Genomic DNA, 13,526 nt, shown 5'->3' with positions numbered 1-13,526 from the left:
CTATTCCAGAGACTTACAGGTTTGTCAGTTTACAGTCCAGGGAGATGATGCTGAGTGGCCTGACGGTGTCTACTACGAAGGGAAGAAAGACGGTGGCATGGAAGAGGTGAACCTCTCAACCACCCTGGAACGTCTGCAGCGGTGACAAATCAAGGAGCTGTGCACTAGCTTCGCCCCATTGTTCTCAGCCACCCCAGGACGGACTGAACGGGCATACCACTCCATTGACACAGGTAATGCTCACCCCATTAGAACCCCACTCTACCGGGTGTCTCCTCATGCCCAAGCTGCTATAGAACGGGAGATCCAGAACATGCTACAAATGGGAATAATCCGCTCATCTACCAGTGCATGGGCATCTCCAGTGGTTCTGGTACCCAAACCAGATGGGGAAATACGCTTTTGCGTGGACTACCGTAAGCTAAATGCGGTAACTCGTCCGGACAACTATCCAATGCCACGCACCGATGAGCTATTAGAGAAGTTGGGACGTGCCCAGTTCATCTCTACAATAGACTTAACCAAGGGGTACTGGCAAATACCGCTAGATGAACCTGCCAAGGAGAGGTCAGCATTCGTCACCCATGCGGGGGTGTATGAATTTAATGTCCTTCCTTTCGGCCTTTGAAATGCACCCGCCACTTTCCAGAGGCTGGTAGATGGTCTACTAGCAGGACTGGGAGAATATGCAGTTGCCTACCTCGATGATGTGGCCATTTTTTCAGACTCCTGGCCCGAACACCTACTACACCTGGAAAAGGTCTTTGAGCGCATCAGGCAGGCCGGACTAACTGTTAAGGCCAAAAAGTGTCAAATAGGCCAAAACAGAGTGACTTACCTGGGGCACCAGGTGGGTCGAGGAACCATAAACCCCCTACAGGCCAAGGTGGATGCTATCCAAAAGTGGCCTGTCCCAAGGTCAAAGAAACAGGTCCAATCCTTCTTAAGCTTGGCCGGATACTACAGGCGATTTGTACCACACTACAGCCAAATCGCTGCCCCACTGACCGACCTGACCAAAAAGACCCAGCCAAATGCAGGTAAGTGGACTGATGAGTGTCAAAAGGCCTTTACCCAACTTAAGGCAACGCTCATGTCTGACCCTGTGCTCAGGGCCCCGGACTTTGACAAGCCATTCCTAGTAACCACGGATGCATCTGAGCGTGGTATAGGAGCAGTGCTCATGCAGGAAGCAACAGATCACAACTTCCATCCTGTCGTGTTTCTCAGCAAGAAACTGTCTGAGAGGGAAAGTCACTGGTCAGTCAGTAAAAAGGAATGCTATGCCATTGTGTACGCCCTGGAAAAGCTACGCCCATATGTTTGGGGACGGCAGTTCCAGCTACAAACTGACCATGCTGCGCTAAAGTGGCTTCAGACTGCCAAGGGGAATAACAAAAAACTTCTTCGTTGGAGTTTAGCTCTCCAAGATTTTGATTTTGAAATTCAGCACATCTCAGGAGCTTCTAACAAAGTAGCTGATGCACTCTCCCGTGAGAGTTTCCCAGAATCCAGTAGTTGAACAGTGTTCTTAAAATGTAGAGGTCTGTTAGTTATATACTTAGTGGTATATGTAAAGGTGCATGTGTTGTATTAATCTGTTTATTTTAAAGTTCTAGGAGGAAATGGCCCCAGTGAGCTTCCCCACTGTATACAATTTGGGGGGCGTGTCATAAACAGATAACTAAGGGTTAATGTCTCTTTCACCTGAATCACCTGACCAGAGGACCAATCAGGAAACAGGATTTTTTCAACTCTGGGTGGAGGGAGGTTTGTGTCTGTGTTCTTTGTCTTCGGCCTGTATGCTCTCTCTCAGCTATGAGGGGATTTCTATTTCCTGCTCTCTAATCTTCTATTTCCAAGTTGTGAGTACAGAGATCATGTATTTACATGTCTATAGTTGCTGGAGTGCTTTGAATTGTATTCTTTTTGAATAAGGCTGTTTATTCAATATTCTTTTAAGCAATTGACCCTGTATTTGTCACCTTAATACTGAGAGACCATTTGTATGTATTTTTCTTTCTTTTTTTTATATAAAGCTTTCTTTTAAGACCTGTTGGAGTTTTTCTTTAGTAGGGGACTCCAGGGAATAGGTGGAAGGAAGAAGTCAGGGGGAAATCTGTGTGTGTTAGATTTACTAGCCTGATTTTGCATTCCCTCTGGGAGAGGAGGGAAGTGCTTTTGTTTCAAGTGCTTTTGGTTTCCAGGACTGGAATTAGAGAGGGTGGACTCCCTCTGCTTAGATTCACGGAGGTTGCTTCTGTGTATCTCTCCAGGAGCACCTGGAGGGGGGGGAAGGGAAAAGGTTTATTTCCCTTTGTTGTGAGACTCAAGGGATTTGCGTCTTGGGATCCCCAGGGAAGGTTTTTGGGGGGACCAGAGTGCCCCAAAACACTCTAATTTTTTGGGTGGTGGCAGCAGTACCAGGTCCAAGCTGGTAACTAAGCTTGGAGGTTTTCATGCTAACCCCCATATTTTGGACGCTAAGGTCCAAATCTGGGACTAGAGTTATGACAGGGTATAATATTATATTTATTCACAAAGTCATTTTGTGGTCAGTAGCTAAGGAACCAAACCAAGAACATGTGTGTTTGCATGGAAAAAATATGGACATGTGGAGAAATGTAGGCTCTGAAATAATGTACGATGCTCTTCACCTATCATGTCTCAGCGCTTCACAAACACGTGAACGGGTAAACAGGTTAATAAAATGTCAACAATTATTCGTTGTGTGTATAGGCTAGTGATGCAGTCATTCCAGTTTATATTTGTGCTCGGCATATGATATTTTCCTTGATATAAAAAACTAGTAATTGAAGGGATGAGGGGATAATAATATCTGTAAACTAGATGAATCAAGGGATTTAATAATAGGATGTGGAGACTTCTACTGCAAGGTCACCAGTTTGAGTACAGCTCAGATCCGCTGTGGTGGCTATTTTAACAGCTGTTATTTATTACCTGCCTATTATTTTGTGTATTGGGGCTTTTTAGATTTTGTTGCAGAAGAGTAACCTCTCCAGGTGTAAATACAACTATCAGCTTTTGATTTTTTTTAATAGAGTGAGTTTAAAAAAAAAGAGAGAAAGAGAGAGAGAGATTTCCCTATTTCTGAAGCTGATTTTCTTGGCCAGCACAGTTAGTTGTCAAAATATGTCCAAAATAAATCTCTTCTGTTTAATTATTCACTTTGAAAGGGGCTTGGATGGTGCCCTCCACACATTCCATCCCAAGGTAATCTCTACATCCCAGACAGTTATAGGGGAATGGCTGTTAGAACAGATATGGTTTCTTTAGTTTGCCAGGGATTTGTGCCTCCTGAACATCCTTGTGGTAAGCTGATTTTAAAAGCACCACTGTCTCAATCTTCAGCATCTTCGTGTTTGCCATCTCTCAGTTTGACAAAGTGATAAAAGCTGTCTTCAGGTTGTGGAGGAAAACTGAAGTGAAGAATACAAATACCACATTCATTCATTACACTTCTCTCCTTTTCTCACTAATTTAAGGAAGTTATTTTAAGGTATATGCTAACTCTGTTGGCAAAAAGTATTCTTCAGGTACTTTTATGGCCGTGTCATCATTGTTCCTGGTCATGTCATCTGTTTATGGGGTAGAAAAGAGTCATTTTAATTGTTGGATGCCAAGTAATTTGCTTGGTAAAATGACTGCAGATATCTAATCTAGAGAAACTAGAAAAGCCAGCTCTGACTAGTTGTTTCTCTTACTGCCAACTCAGGTGTGTGACTCCCATTCTTTTAGTCACAGTGATTCTTTTACATACCTTAGCACACACCATGATCAAGACCAAGCAAAACAATCATAATTGTTAACCATCGCTATCTAATTATGAAGTAAACTAAAGGAAAAGAAAACATTAAACAAAACGCAGATGACAGAACACAGATGATAAACTGGATACTTCCATTACAATCCCTTCTGTATGTGTCTCGATGGAGTACTTCTAGCAGAGATTACACCTCTGAGAATGAAACTGCTTTGGTGGGCCAATTCATTTGGTAAGTTGAGACCAAGGTCTTATTTTCCAAAACTAACATGAAGCCAAAATTATTATTATCCTTAGATAACTGAGAAGGGTTATAGATGAGCAAAATAATTTTGTTTAAGGAAAAGTGAATTCTATTGGTTATTAAGAATAACCACACAGTTCATAATTGGGCAAGGTAAGCAATCTCAACTAAATCATATGAAAGTGAAGGAAATATTTAAATTAATTACTTAGAAGAAGCTATTTAAGGAGCTGCTTTAAGATACACAGTATTCATAAATAGCCTATCTTAAAATCCAATTAAATCCCACAGTTTCTCTGTTTACAATGTTTAGCCCGTCTTCACTCCAAGAACGTGTGGTCTAACCACTTGGTGTCTAAATGAAGAACTGTTGGCATTTTAAATTACAAATTACAACAGCAATTTCATATCTTAATAAAATCATTACAAGAGTTTATATATAATCACTTGACAGTGTCTTGGTTTACCAATCCATATTGAAGTCTTGGGGAGCTTTTCCCTGGGTTGGTTTCCTCTTGAGTCCTTGCTGTTTTTCATATCTATCTGTGACAGTTTCTTGGAGAGATGGTCAGGATGAGTTGTGGAGCACTTGTGTATAAGCAAGGTAGCAGAGGGGATGTGGTGAGGAATTCTCACTTCAGAGTTTTATACTCTCTGCCTTTCTTTCCATGAAATAGGAAAACACATCTCTTTCAGGCTTGTTTAGATTCAAAGTTGGTTGTTGTCACCCTTTCATTGGCTTCATGCTGTTGAGGTTTGGGTTAGATGACACCCTCAGCTCCTTCATGCACAGTTTGCCTAACTAATTTATAAAATTTCTTTAATTGCTTTTGTTGTTCTTGTGGTGGGAAAGCATCAGATACATTTTAAAGTTAGTTTTAATCCTTTTTTATATTATTATTCAGTCAGTTTTCTGAGATATCCCTTTAGTTCCATCAGGATTTAGAAGGAGTAGAAATTGTGTTTCAAATGAGTCCAAACATTCCTGTTCTCTATAAAAGTCAGCTCTCAAAATGTCCTTTTTAAATTAAATTCTTGGAGACCTTAAGCTTCAGTGGCCATCAGAGAAGGTATTGTCTTTTCTTTTTACCAGTCTTGGAAGAGGTAGTTCTTGTCTTCATGAAGTTTGATGAGGGATTGCTGGAGCATTGCCAGATAACTAATTTCCCAATTAATATAAACATTTCTTTACTCAAATGACTTCTTATGTTAGTAACCAGTTATAGCATCAAATGGCCTTGCTGTAGTTGTACATAAAGCATTTTAACATTTACATAACAGTGATATTAGGAGCTTTGTCAGGAGCTTTGCATTTGGTTAACTTTATTTGCAGATCTGCATTTCACAAAGATTTTTGCTATTTCAATATTTAAGACCTAAACAAAAGCTGTAAAATATTTCCAACCACATATGTTTGTCCTTAAGTTTTAAAAGACACAAGCAGGGATTTTTCCATTGAAAAGAAAAGGGTGGTGATTGTGATATACGCTCATTTTATGACTTAAATGTATTGCTCTGATAACAAATTCCTACACTCCTTCTTGCAATCAGGTCTCTTCCTAAAACATGGATGTTTTATATCGTTACAGTCTTGTTATAGCAAGTAAATGTCTATTGAATCTTTTGTTCAAAGCGCAAATTTCAATAATAAGTTCATCTTTAAAGCATTGCACAACAGAAAGTAGTGCAAAGTTAAAGCAAAGAATACTTTAAAATGCAGCTTTTCTGAATGTGTACACTTAGGGGCAATAAAAATCCTTACGGCTAAGAAGGAGTTACTTGCTTGTCTTTGGGGACAGAGAGCCGAAACTTCCTGGAATGTCTTTGATTGGCTATATGCTTGGTAACACAACTAGCTAAATATAGTATGTACTGTTATATTTTCAAGCATCCAGGCTATTACATATTTGTAGCTATATCTTAATAGTCAATAAAGGCAGAAACAAGTTTGTAACTATTTTAAAAAAGTTTTATATTGTAAATATAATTTTTGTATCAATATTGAGATATTTCCCCTACTGTGTCCTGTAAGTGGTTATATTTTTCACATCAGTAATCCCCTGCATGTAAATTATACTTGGGCTTGACAGAAATATATAATTTTGATGGATAATATCAAAGTTTATTTTAAAGTATTTTTTCAATTTTTGTCTATTTTAAATTTTCACAGACATGGGAAATTATGGGTGAGTTAGACAATGGGAGCGTCAAACAATAATTAAGGACAGTAGACATTGAGATTCCAAAAGTTAATGCTTTAGAACTGTTAAAAACACAAACTGTCAACATTATATGTCAAAATACACAAAGTAAGTATCTTTAAATTAAACTTTAATAGAGTCTCAAGCAGCATTTTTCTTTCTTCACCTATCTGTAAATTTATATGATCATCAACAGAAATATTTTTGTTGGCTTGTGTGTGTCTGTGTGTGTGTGCATATGCGCGCGTGAACGCAGCAAAATTGACATTTACCGATTTAAAAGTCTTCTCTTTCTAGATGTAGTTATATTGCAAAGGTGCATTCATCCTCTTTACTTTTTAATTCTGCCTGTATTGCATGGGAAGAGCCTGCTGTTTTCCCCACAGTTTATCATCTGTTTAAATTGGTTCTTGGGAATGGCCTGGGCAAGTACTGTAAAAGTCCTCTGACTACATTAGCAATGGATAGAGCTACAGAAGTTACTAACACAGGTTGTTGAGTTATTTTTTTGTTGTTTTTTTTCCCCAGATGAGGATAGGAATTCATTCAGGATCAGTTCTGGCTGGAGTTGTTGGTGTGAGAATGCCACGTTATTGTCTCTTTGGAAACAACGTCACTCTAGCAAGCAAGTTTGAGTCAGGGAGTCATCCGCGTCGCATCAATGTCAGTCCAACCACATACCAGTAAGTGTTGCTAGTCTTTCTGGGTTGCTCTGATTTCAGCCCTGGTTTTTGAGTGAAATCTTGTGATGCATCCTGCAGCCTCCACCCACTCCAGGGCAGCTGCAAAATTCCCACCAAATGAAATGAGTGAAACACTGGGAGAGGCTGGGAAGGAGCATTCCACAGGGCCTTTTCACTGCTACAGGATGTACTGCTCAGAGCTAAGAGTGAGCTGTTGACAGGCCAAAGGAATGGTAGGGAAATGGCCAGTAAATTCATATACCAGCTAGCCCAAAATAGCATGTAAGTGGGCAACATCTACCCTACCTCCCCCATACCATGTACTCCATGGATATTGTTAGTTTTTGGCTGAGGATTCTGTTCCTCACCCTTATGTGGACTTGATGTAGGAAGATGCTATTCCAATGGCTTGAAAGTATGTTTAATTTTACTGATGAGGCTGAGATTTCAGAGTTCTATGTATAGTTGGAGGAAAATATTTTATTTAGCACTGTCAAGAGGCATTCAATAAAAAAACATTTTCATAATGCAAGAAAAAGATAGAAAATGGCAACACGTTCTTATTGCTAACCCTCTGGAGAAATTATGCAAATTCTCATAACCTGATTTAATCAAAAGTATTCTGAAACAGCTGGCCTAAAGAAAAGTTCTTCTAATTGTTCAAATTTGACAGATTGACTGTAAGAATTTCTGCAGCTTCATTAGTTCTAACGTGCTCATTTCTTTGTCAAGAGATCTATATCTCTCTTGTTCGTCTACATTATTTGTCATGTGAAGTAATTTTCTGAAGCATAGCTTTGCCCAGGCTTCAGCATTTAGCTGAATGCTGTAATACTGTAAACCACCAATCAGGCCATGCTGGGTTTTTTTTTTCAGTCGTGCATTTCCATATTTATTTTTCCTGTACCTATCTATGTAAATTAAAGTTTTAAATGGAACTTCTCCATCCAAGACTTGAAGCTTCTGATATGCTAAAATATAAAGCAGTGGGAAATTAAAGTTAAAAAGTAATTATAACTGGTGAATGAAATGACATTCATCTGGAGAATGCATTCATGTCAGATAAAACTTACAGAACAAATGATGTGCAGTTACTTGAGTAAGAGGCAGACATTCTGAACAGATTTTTGATCATGAAGTACCCAGCGGTTGCTTCAGACAGTTGCATGGTGATAGAGAAGAAGAACCGGGACCCAAACTAATCTTAAATAGGGCAATACTCTGCACATTCTTTTAACTCAAAATTAGAAAATCTCTCTTCTCTTTAAAAATATCGGAACCTAGCATCTTGACCTCAGTGTAATCAATACATAAAAAGTTTTTTCAGGGTGTTTTCCTGGTTCCTGGGCTTAATGACTCCTAGGTGTGGTTACTTTATCCTTCAGTGAATGAACTCCCGTAGAAGTCAGTGGGTGAAAGTCACCCCTGTTTAGATTAGCACAAGATCTTTGCAGCACTTAAATGCGCCTTCAGCCATATTTTGAAGACTTTTTGCCCTCTATTGCTGAAGGGTGTCTCCCATCTGTTCCTATTGCTGGTTCTGGAAGTCCTGTCCATGTGAGAGAGATCTTTGAAGAAGTGAGAGACTTTGATGTGAGTTACACAAATATAAACCTGGAGGGCTGGAATTCTGCTGAAATCAGTGGCCATATTGCCAGTTGACATTGATGTTATTGAGAGAAGAATTTGGTCCTTAGAGAAAATCCAGCCAGGAAAGGTAGATATATGGTTTTTTGTGAGTCTGATGAAAGCTCAGTACAGAAGTAACCTACTTAAACCATTCATAGAATGTTAGAACTCTTACCTTTTAAAGGGCCAGTGCTGTTCCTAGTGGTTTCAGTAGCCATTCTGTTATTTCATAGGCTAATGTATCACTGTTGCAGCCAGACTGTGGGACTGGAGAACGGATCCTGGGATGTGTAGTATCTGCTTTGCACCATGCTACCTTTAAAGCCAATTTAACTAGCCCTGGGAGGATTGCCCCTGTGTGTGATCTCCTGGTAGTATAGGCTGCTGTAAAGGCTCTTACATCATCTTCCACTGTGCCGCAAGTGAGGGGTGTGGCTACAGTAATGGGCAGGGACGGCTCCAGCTCCTTTGCCGACCCAAGCGGTGAAGCGGAAGAAAATAGACAGATAGATATAAAGCCGATCAGCGGCACCTCAATCACACTGCTTCATTCTTCTGTGGGAATTAATCGGCGGGTCCTTTGCTCCCTCTCTTCCTCTTCGGTGGCAGCTCAAAGAGGATGAGAGGGACTGAGGGACCTGCGGCCAAATTGCTGCCGAAGAACGGAAGTGCCACCCATTTCCATTGGCCGTCCCAAGCACCTGCTTCCTTCGCTGGTGCCTGGAGCCAGCCCTGGTAAAGGGGATGCGGCCATGTCTTCCTACAACCCTACCAGTCACCTGCTGCCAATTCTATGCTTGAGCTAATTGGCTGCTTGCATGACACAGAATAGCTTCTAGGCTACTGTAAGGTATTTTGGGGGCACAACCCTGGAAACAGCCACTCAGGATTGGAAGAGCAAAAAGTGAGCGTTGCACCACCTATGAATCCCCTAGGTTGTATCACTAGCACTTTGGCCAAAGGGCTCTAAAATTTGTCTCCATTCTGTGCAGTCCCAGGAAATATAATTCAAGTATTTTTATTAATCCATATGTATTTGCTCAATCCTGTTCTCACTTCAGTCAACTGGAAAACTCCCATTGACTTTAACAGAATGGGCCAATATAGCAATTACACCCTGCTCCTCCTACCCCTCTCGCTGTCCCTCCCAAAATTAACCTAACAAGGAAATTATAGCCTTACATTTTCAAGGTTTTGACAGTGGCAGGAAAGAAGGTCTCTTCCATTCATATGTCTGAGACTGAATTTCAAATGATTGAAATTCCTGTCTTAAACTAACAAAATGATTAGCTTCTGACTCACTTTATAACCTACTCATTCCAGGGGATAAAAGAAACACATACTACAAACATGTGCCTTCCTAAACCCATGCCAATGAACTATAAAACTAAAATAATTGCTTATATTAGGGTTAATATCCACAGTTTTTTGAAATGACATGAATAACAATGATTTTGCTGAACAGAATTTGTTCCTTTTCCATACAACACCCATGGTGAGAAGAAAACAGAAAGTTCACTTAATTGCCTTGACATCTGAAAATCATTCTTAATACCCAAATCTCTTTCCCTTTGCTAGTTTGTGGAGGATACCTGGGTTTTGTTTTTAGATTAGCCCTCAGAAACCACCCCATTCTAAACATCTGAGTGGCCCTCAAAGGATTTGAAGGGTCTTGGGGACAAGATTGCCTTTTTCTTCTTCCACAATGGGGAGGCAATCCCTGTATCCTGACAACAATGTGAAGGGCACTCCACAAGGGGAAGCTTTTCCTCCTCCACAGCCTTCTCGCAAGGACTTTTCCATGAGAGGGTTGATTTGGCTTGTTGTTTGATTTGCCTTGATATCCATGAAGATAATGCCAAAAATTAAGCCACAGGATTCTACAGGACTCACCCTTACTTCACTGAGCATATAAGCTGGCTTGTGTGTTCCTCGTGTTGGAAAAGTATAGCCTATCCATTGAACTTATGCTTGTCTTATTTCAAAGGTACATGTTCTGTCTATTTCTATAAAATATGTTATGTTTATTTTTGCATTTATTATAAAATACAGTATTATATTAACATTTATGGCAGCAGACCAATGTCAACACAATAAGTGTTAAATATTTAGCATATATGTTCTGCAAAATACATAAAATGAAAATTAAAAGAAATACATTATCTATTAATTTCTAACCTAGCTAAACGTTGGACTTGCTACTAGGAACCATATTTTGTTGTATATTCAGTCACTTTAACACCAATTGGTTTGCTGTTGTACACAGTACAAATAATGAAGAGTAATTAAAATAAGAGCATGAGAATGGCCATATTGATCAGACCAGTGGTCCATCTAGCCCAGTATCCTTTTTTCCAACCATGGCCAATGCCAGATGCTTCAGAGGGAATGAACAGAACAGGGCAATTATGAAGTGATCCAGTCCAAGCATTTGGCAGTCAGAGGCTTAGGGACACCAAGAGCATGGGATTGACTAATAGCCACTGAAAGACCTATGCTCCAGGAACTTATCTAATTCTTTTAAAACCTAGCTAATCTTATGATCTTCGCACCATCCCCCTGCAACAAATTCCGCAGACTGACTTGACTGTGTCATGTGAAGAAGTATTTCCTTTTGTTTGTTTTCAACCTGCTGCCTATTAATTTCATGGGGTGACCCCTGGTTCTTGTGTTATGTCAATGAGTAAATAACACTTCCTTATTCACTTTCTCCAAACCAGTCATGATTTTATAGTCCTTTGTCATATCCCCTCTTACCTAACTCTTTTCCATGCTGAACAGTCCCTGTCTTTTTAATCTCTCCTCATAACAGAAGTTCTTCTTTCCCTCTAATTGTTTTTGTTGCCCTTCCGGCATGGAGCGAGGTTCCCTAACTGCGGGACAAATCCTGGTACCTGCGGTACCACCTACAGCATCAGCACTGAAACCTATCCCATGGCCCCAGGCATAGTGGCTGGGGTCATGGTACCCATGGAACCCTTTGGGGGTTCACTCAGCCCTCCCATGCTGCCCAGTTGGCATCGGGAGCCTTGGAGAGGCCAGCAGCCTCGGTATCCCATTCCCCTCCAGTGCTCGAGACTTCAGTGTGTAAGACTCCACAGGTCCAGGAGGACCCAGGAGAACAATCTGCTGGACCAATGGAAATAGAGGTCCCCATAGCACCAGCATCATCCTAGTCCTCGCCACATGAGGCTATCAGGGGGCCCCCACACCCAGTTCCTCAAGATGACACCAAAGCGCATCAGGAACTTTTGAAGAGGGTTGCGTCCAACCTGAGGCTTCAGGCAGAGGAACTGGAAGAGCCCTTGGACTCCCTGTTTGACATCCTCTGCTCCTCAGCTCCTGCCAATGTGGCTCTACCCCTTCATGAAGGGGTTTCCAAAATCACTAATGCCCTGTGGGAGACCCCCTCTTCCATGGCGCCTGTCTCTAAGAGGGGCAAACGCAAGTATTTTGTGCCAACCAATGGGCATAAGTATTTATATTCCCACCCTGCCCCCATTTCCCTTGTGGCAGAGGCGGTTAACCACAAAGGATGGGAAGGACAACCCAGGGCCACCGTTAAAAATAAAGACTTGAGGAGGCTGGATCTCTTTGGACGTAAGATTTATTCATCTTCCAGCCTTCAGCTGAGAGTGGCCAATCACAAAGCCCTCCTTGGCTGATATGACTTTAATATGTGGCAAGCAATGGCCAAGTTTGAAGGGTCACTCCCCGAGGTTTCAAGAAGGCGTTCCGAGCGATCCTCGATGAGGGCACAACCGCGGCCAGGGCCACACTCCAGGAAGCATCAGACGCCGCTGATACTGCTGCCCGCACCAGGCTTCCGCTATCTCCACGTGGCGACCCTCCTGGCTGCTCCTCTCTGGATTGTCCTGTGAGACTCAGCAGTCAATGCAGAACATGCCCTTTGAAAGCTGAACCCTATTTGTGGAGCAAACAGACAGCAAGTTGCATGGCCTCAAGGACTCCCGCACCAGCCTGAAAACCCTGGGTCTCTACGTCCCAGCCCCGGCACTTAAGCGGTTCAAACCGCAGCAGCCTCAGGGCCAGGGAAGCCAGCCTCAGCAAGACCAGCCCTACAAATGAGCCAAGGCTATAAGTGACATCTGAGCCACCCGCCTCCACCCTCAGCCCAATCAGGCTCGATCCGTGCCAAGCAAGGGGCCAAATGGTCATTCTGAGGGTGTGCCTAAGGGTGACCTACTAGACTATTCCCCGGATCCATCTGTCACTGTTCTCCAACCGCCTTTCCCTTTTCCTCCCTGCTTGGACTGCTATAACCTCGGACTGATGGGTCCTCAGCACAGTGGAGCAGGATTATACCCTCCAGTTCCTTTCTACCTCTCCTTTCCTCCCTGCCTTCCCCATCCCTCTTCAGAGACCCCTCTCATGAGAGTCTCCTCGCACAGGAAGTAAAGGGGTTGCTCCAGCTGGGGGTGGTGGAGAAAGTTCCTCTCAAATACCAGAACAGGGGGTTCTATTCCCGGTACTTTTTAATCCCAAAGACCAAGGGCAGTCCACAGCCTATACTGGACCTGCAGGACGTCAACAAGTACCAAAAGAAGTTAAAATTCTGCATGACTTCCCTGGCTTCTGTTATCCCCTCCATGGATCCGGGAGATTGGTATGCTGTTCTCGACTTGAAGGACGCATACTTCCACATAGTGATCTTTCAAGGACACAGACGCTTCCTCTGGTTTACAGTGAGGCCTCACCACTACCAGTTTGTGATCCCCCTGTTTGGCCTGGTGACAATACCGAGAGTGTTTGCCATGTGCATGTCAATAGTAGCAGCTTTCCTCAGGAGCTGGGGTATCCAGATCTACCCATACCTTGATGACTGGCTCAAAAAGGACAGCTCCAGGTCTCAAGTCCAAAGGGATGTCGCGGTGTTTCAAGCCACATGCTGCTCTCTGGGTTTATTGGTAAACAACAAAAAGTCGATGTTAGTGCCGGTGCAGAGGATAGAGTTCATTGGAGCG

The 13,526-nt window shown here is 42.1% G+C and overlaps 1 protein-coding gene across 1 annotated transcript in view; it reads left to right on the top strand.

The window, feature by feature from the left end:
* The window catches only part of GUCY1A2 (guanylate cyclase 1 soluble subunit alpha 2), a 285,190-nt gene that overhangs the window by 254,116 nt on the left and 17,548 nt on the right, over positions 1–13,526 (top strand). The window contains exon 7 of the mRNA XM_030560712.1: positions 6,758–6,912. Within this exon, the coding sequence (XP_030416572.1) occupies positions 6,758–6,912 (155 nt within the window). The remainder of the gene's footprint in view (positions 1–6,757; positions 6,913–13,526) is intronic.

This window comes from Gopherus evgoodei, chromosome 1 (genome assembly GCF_007399415.2).
Source record: "Gopherus evgoodei ecotype Sinaloan lineage chromosome 1, rGopEvg1_v1.p, whole genome shotgun sequence".
NCBI lineage: Eukaryota > Metazoa > Chordata > Testudines > Testudinidae > Gopherus > Gopherus evgoodei.
The sequence above is the reverse complement of the archived record's forward strand: the minus strand, read 5'-3'. Positions and strand labels throughout refer to the sequence as shown.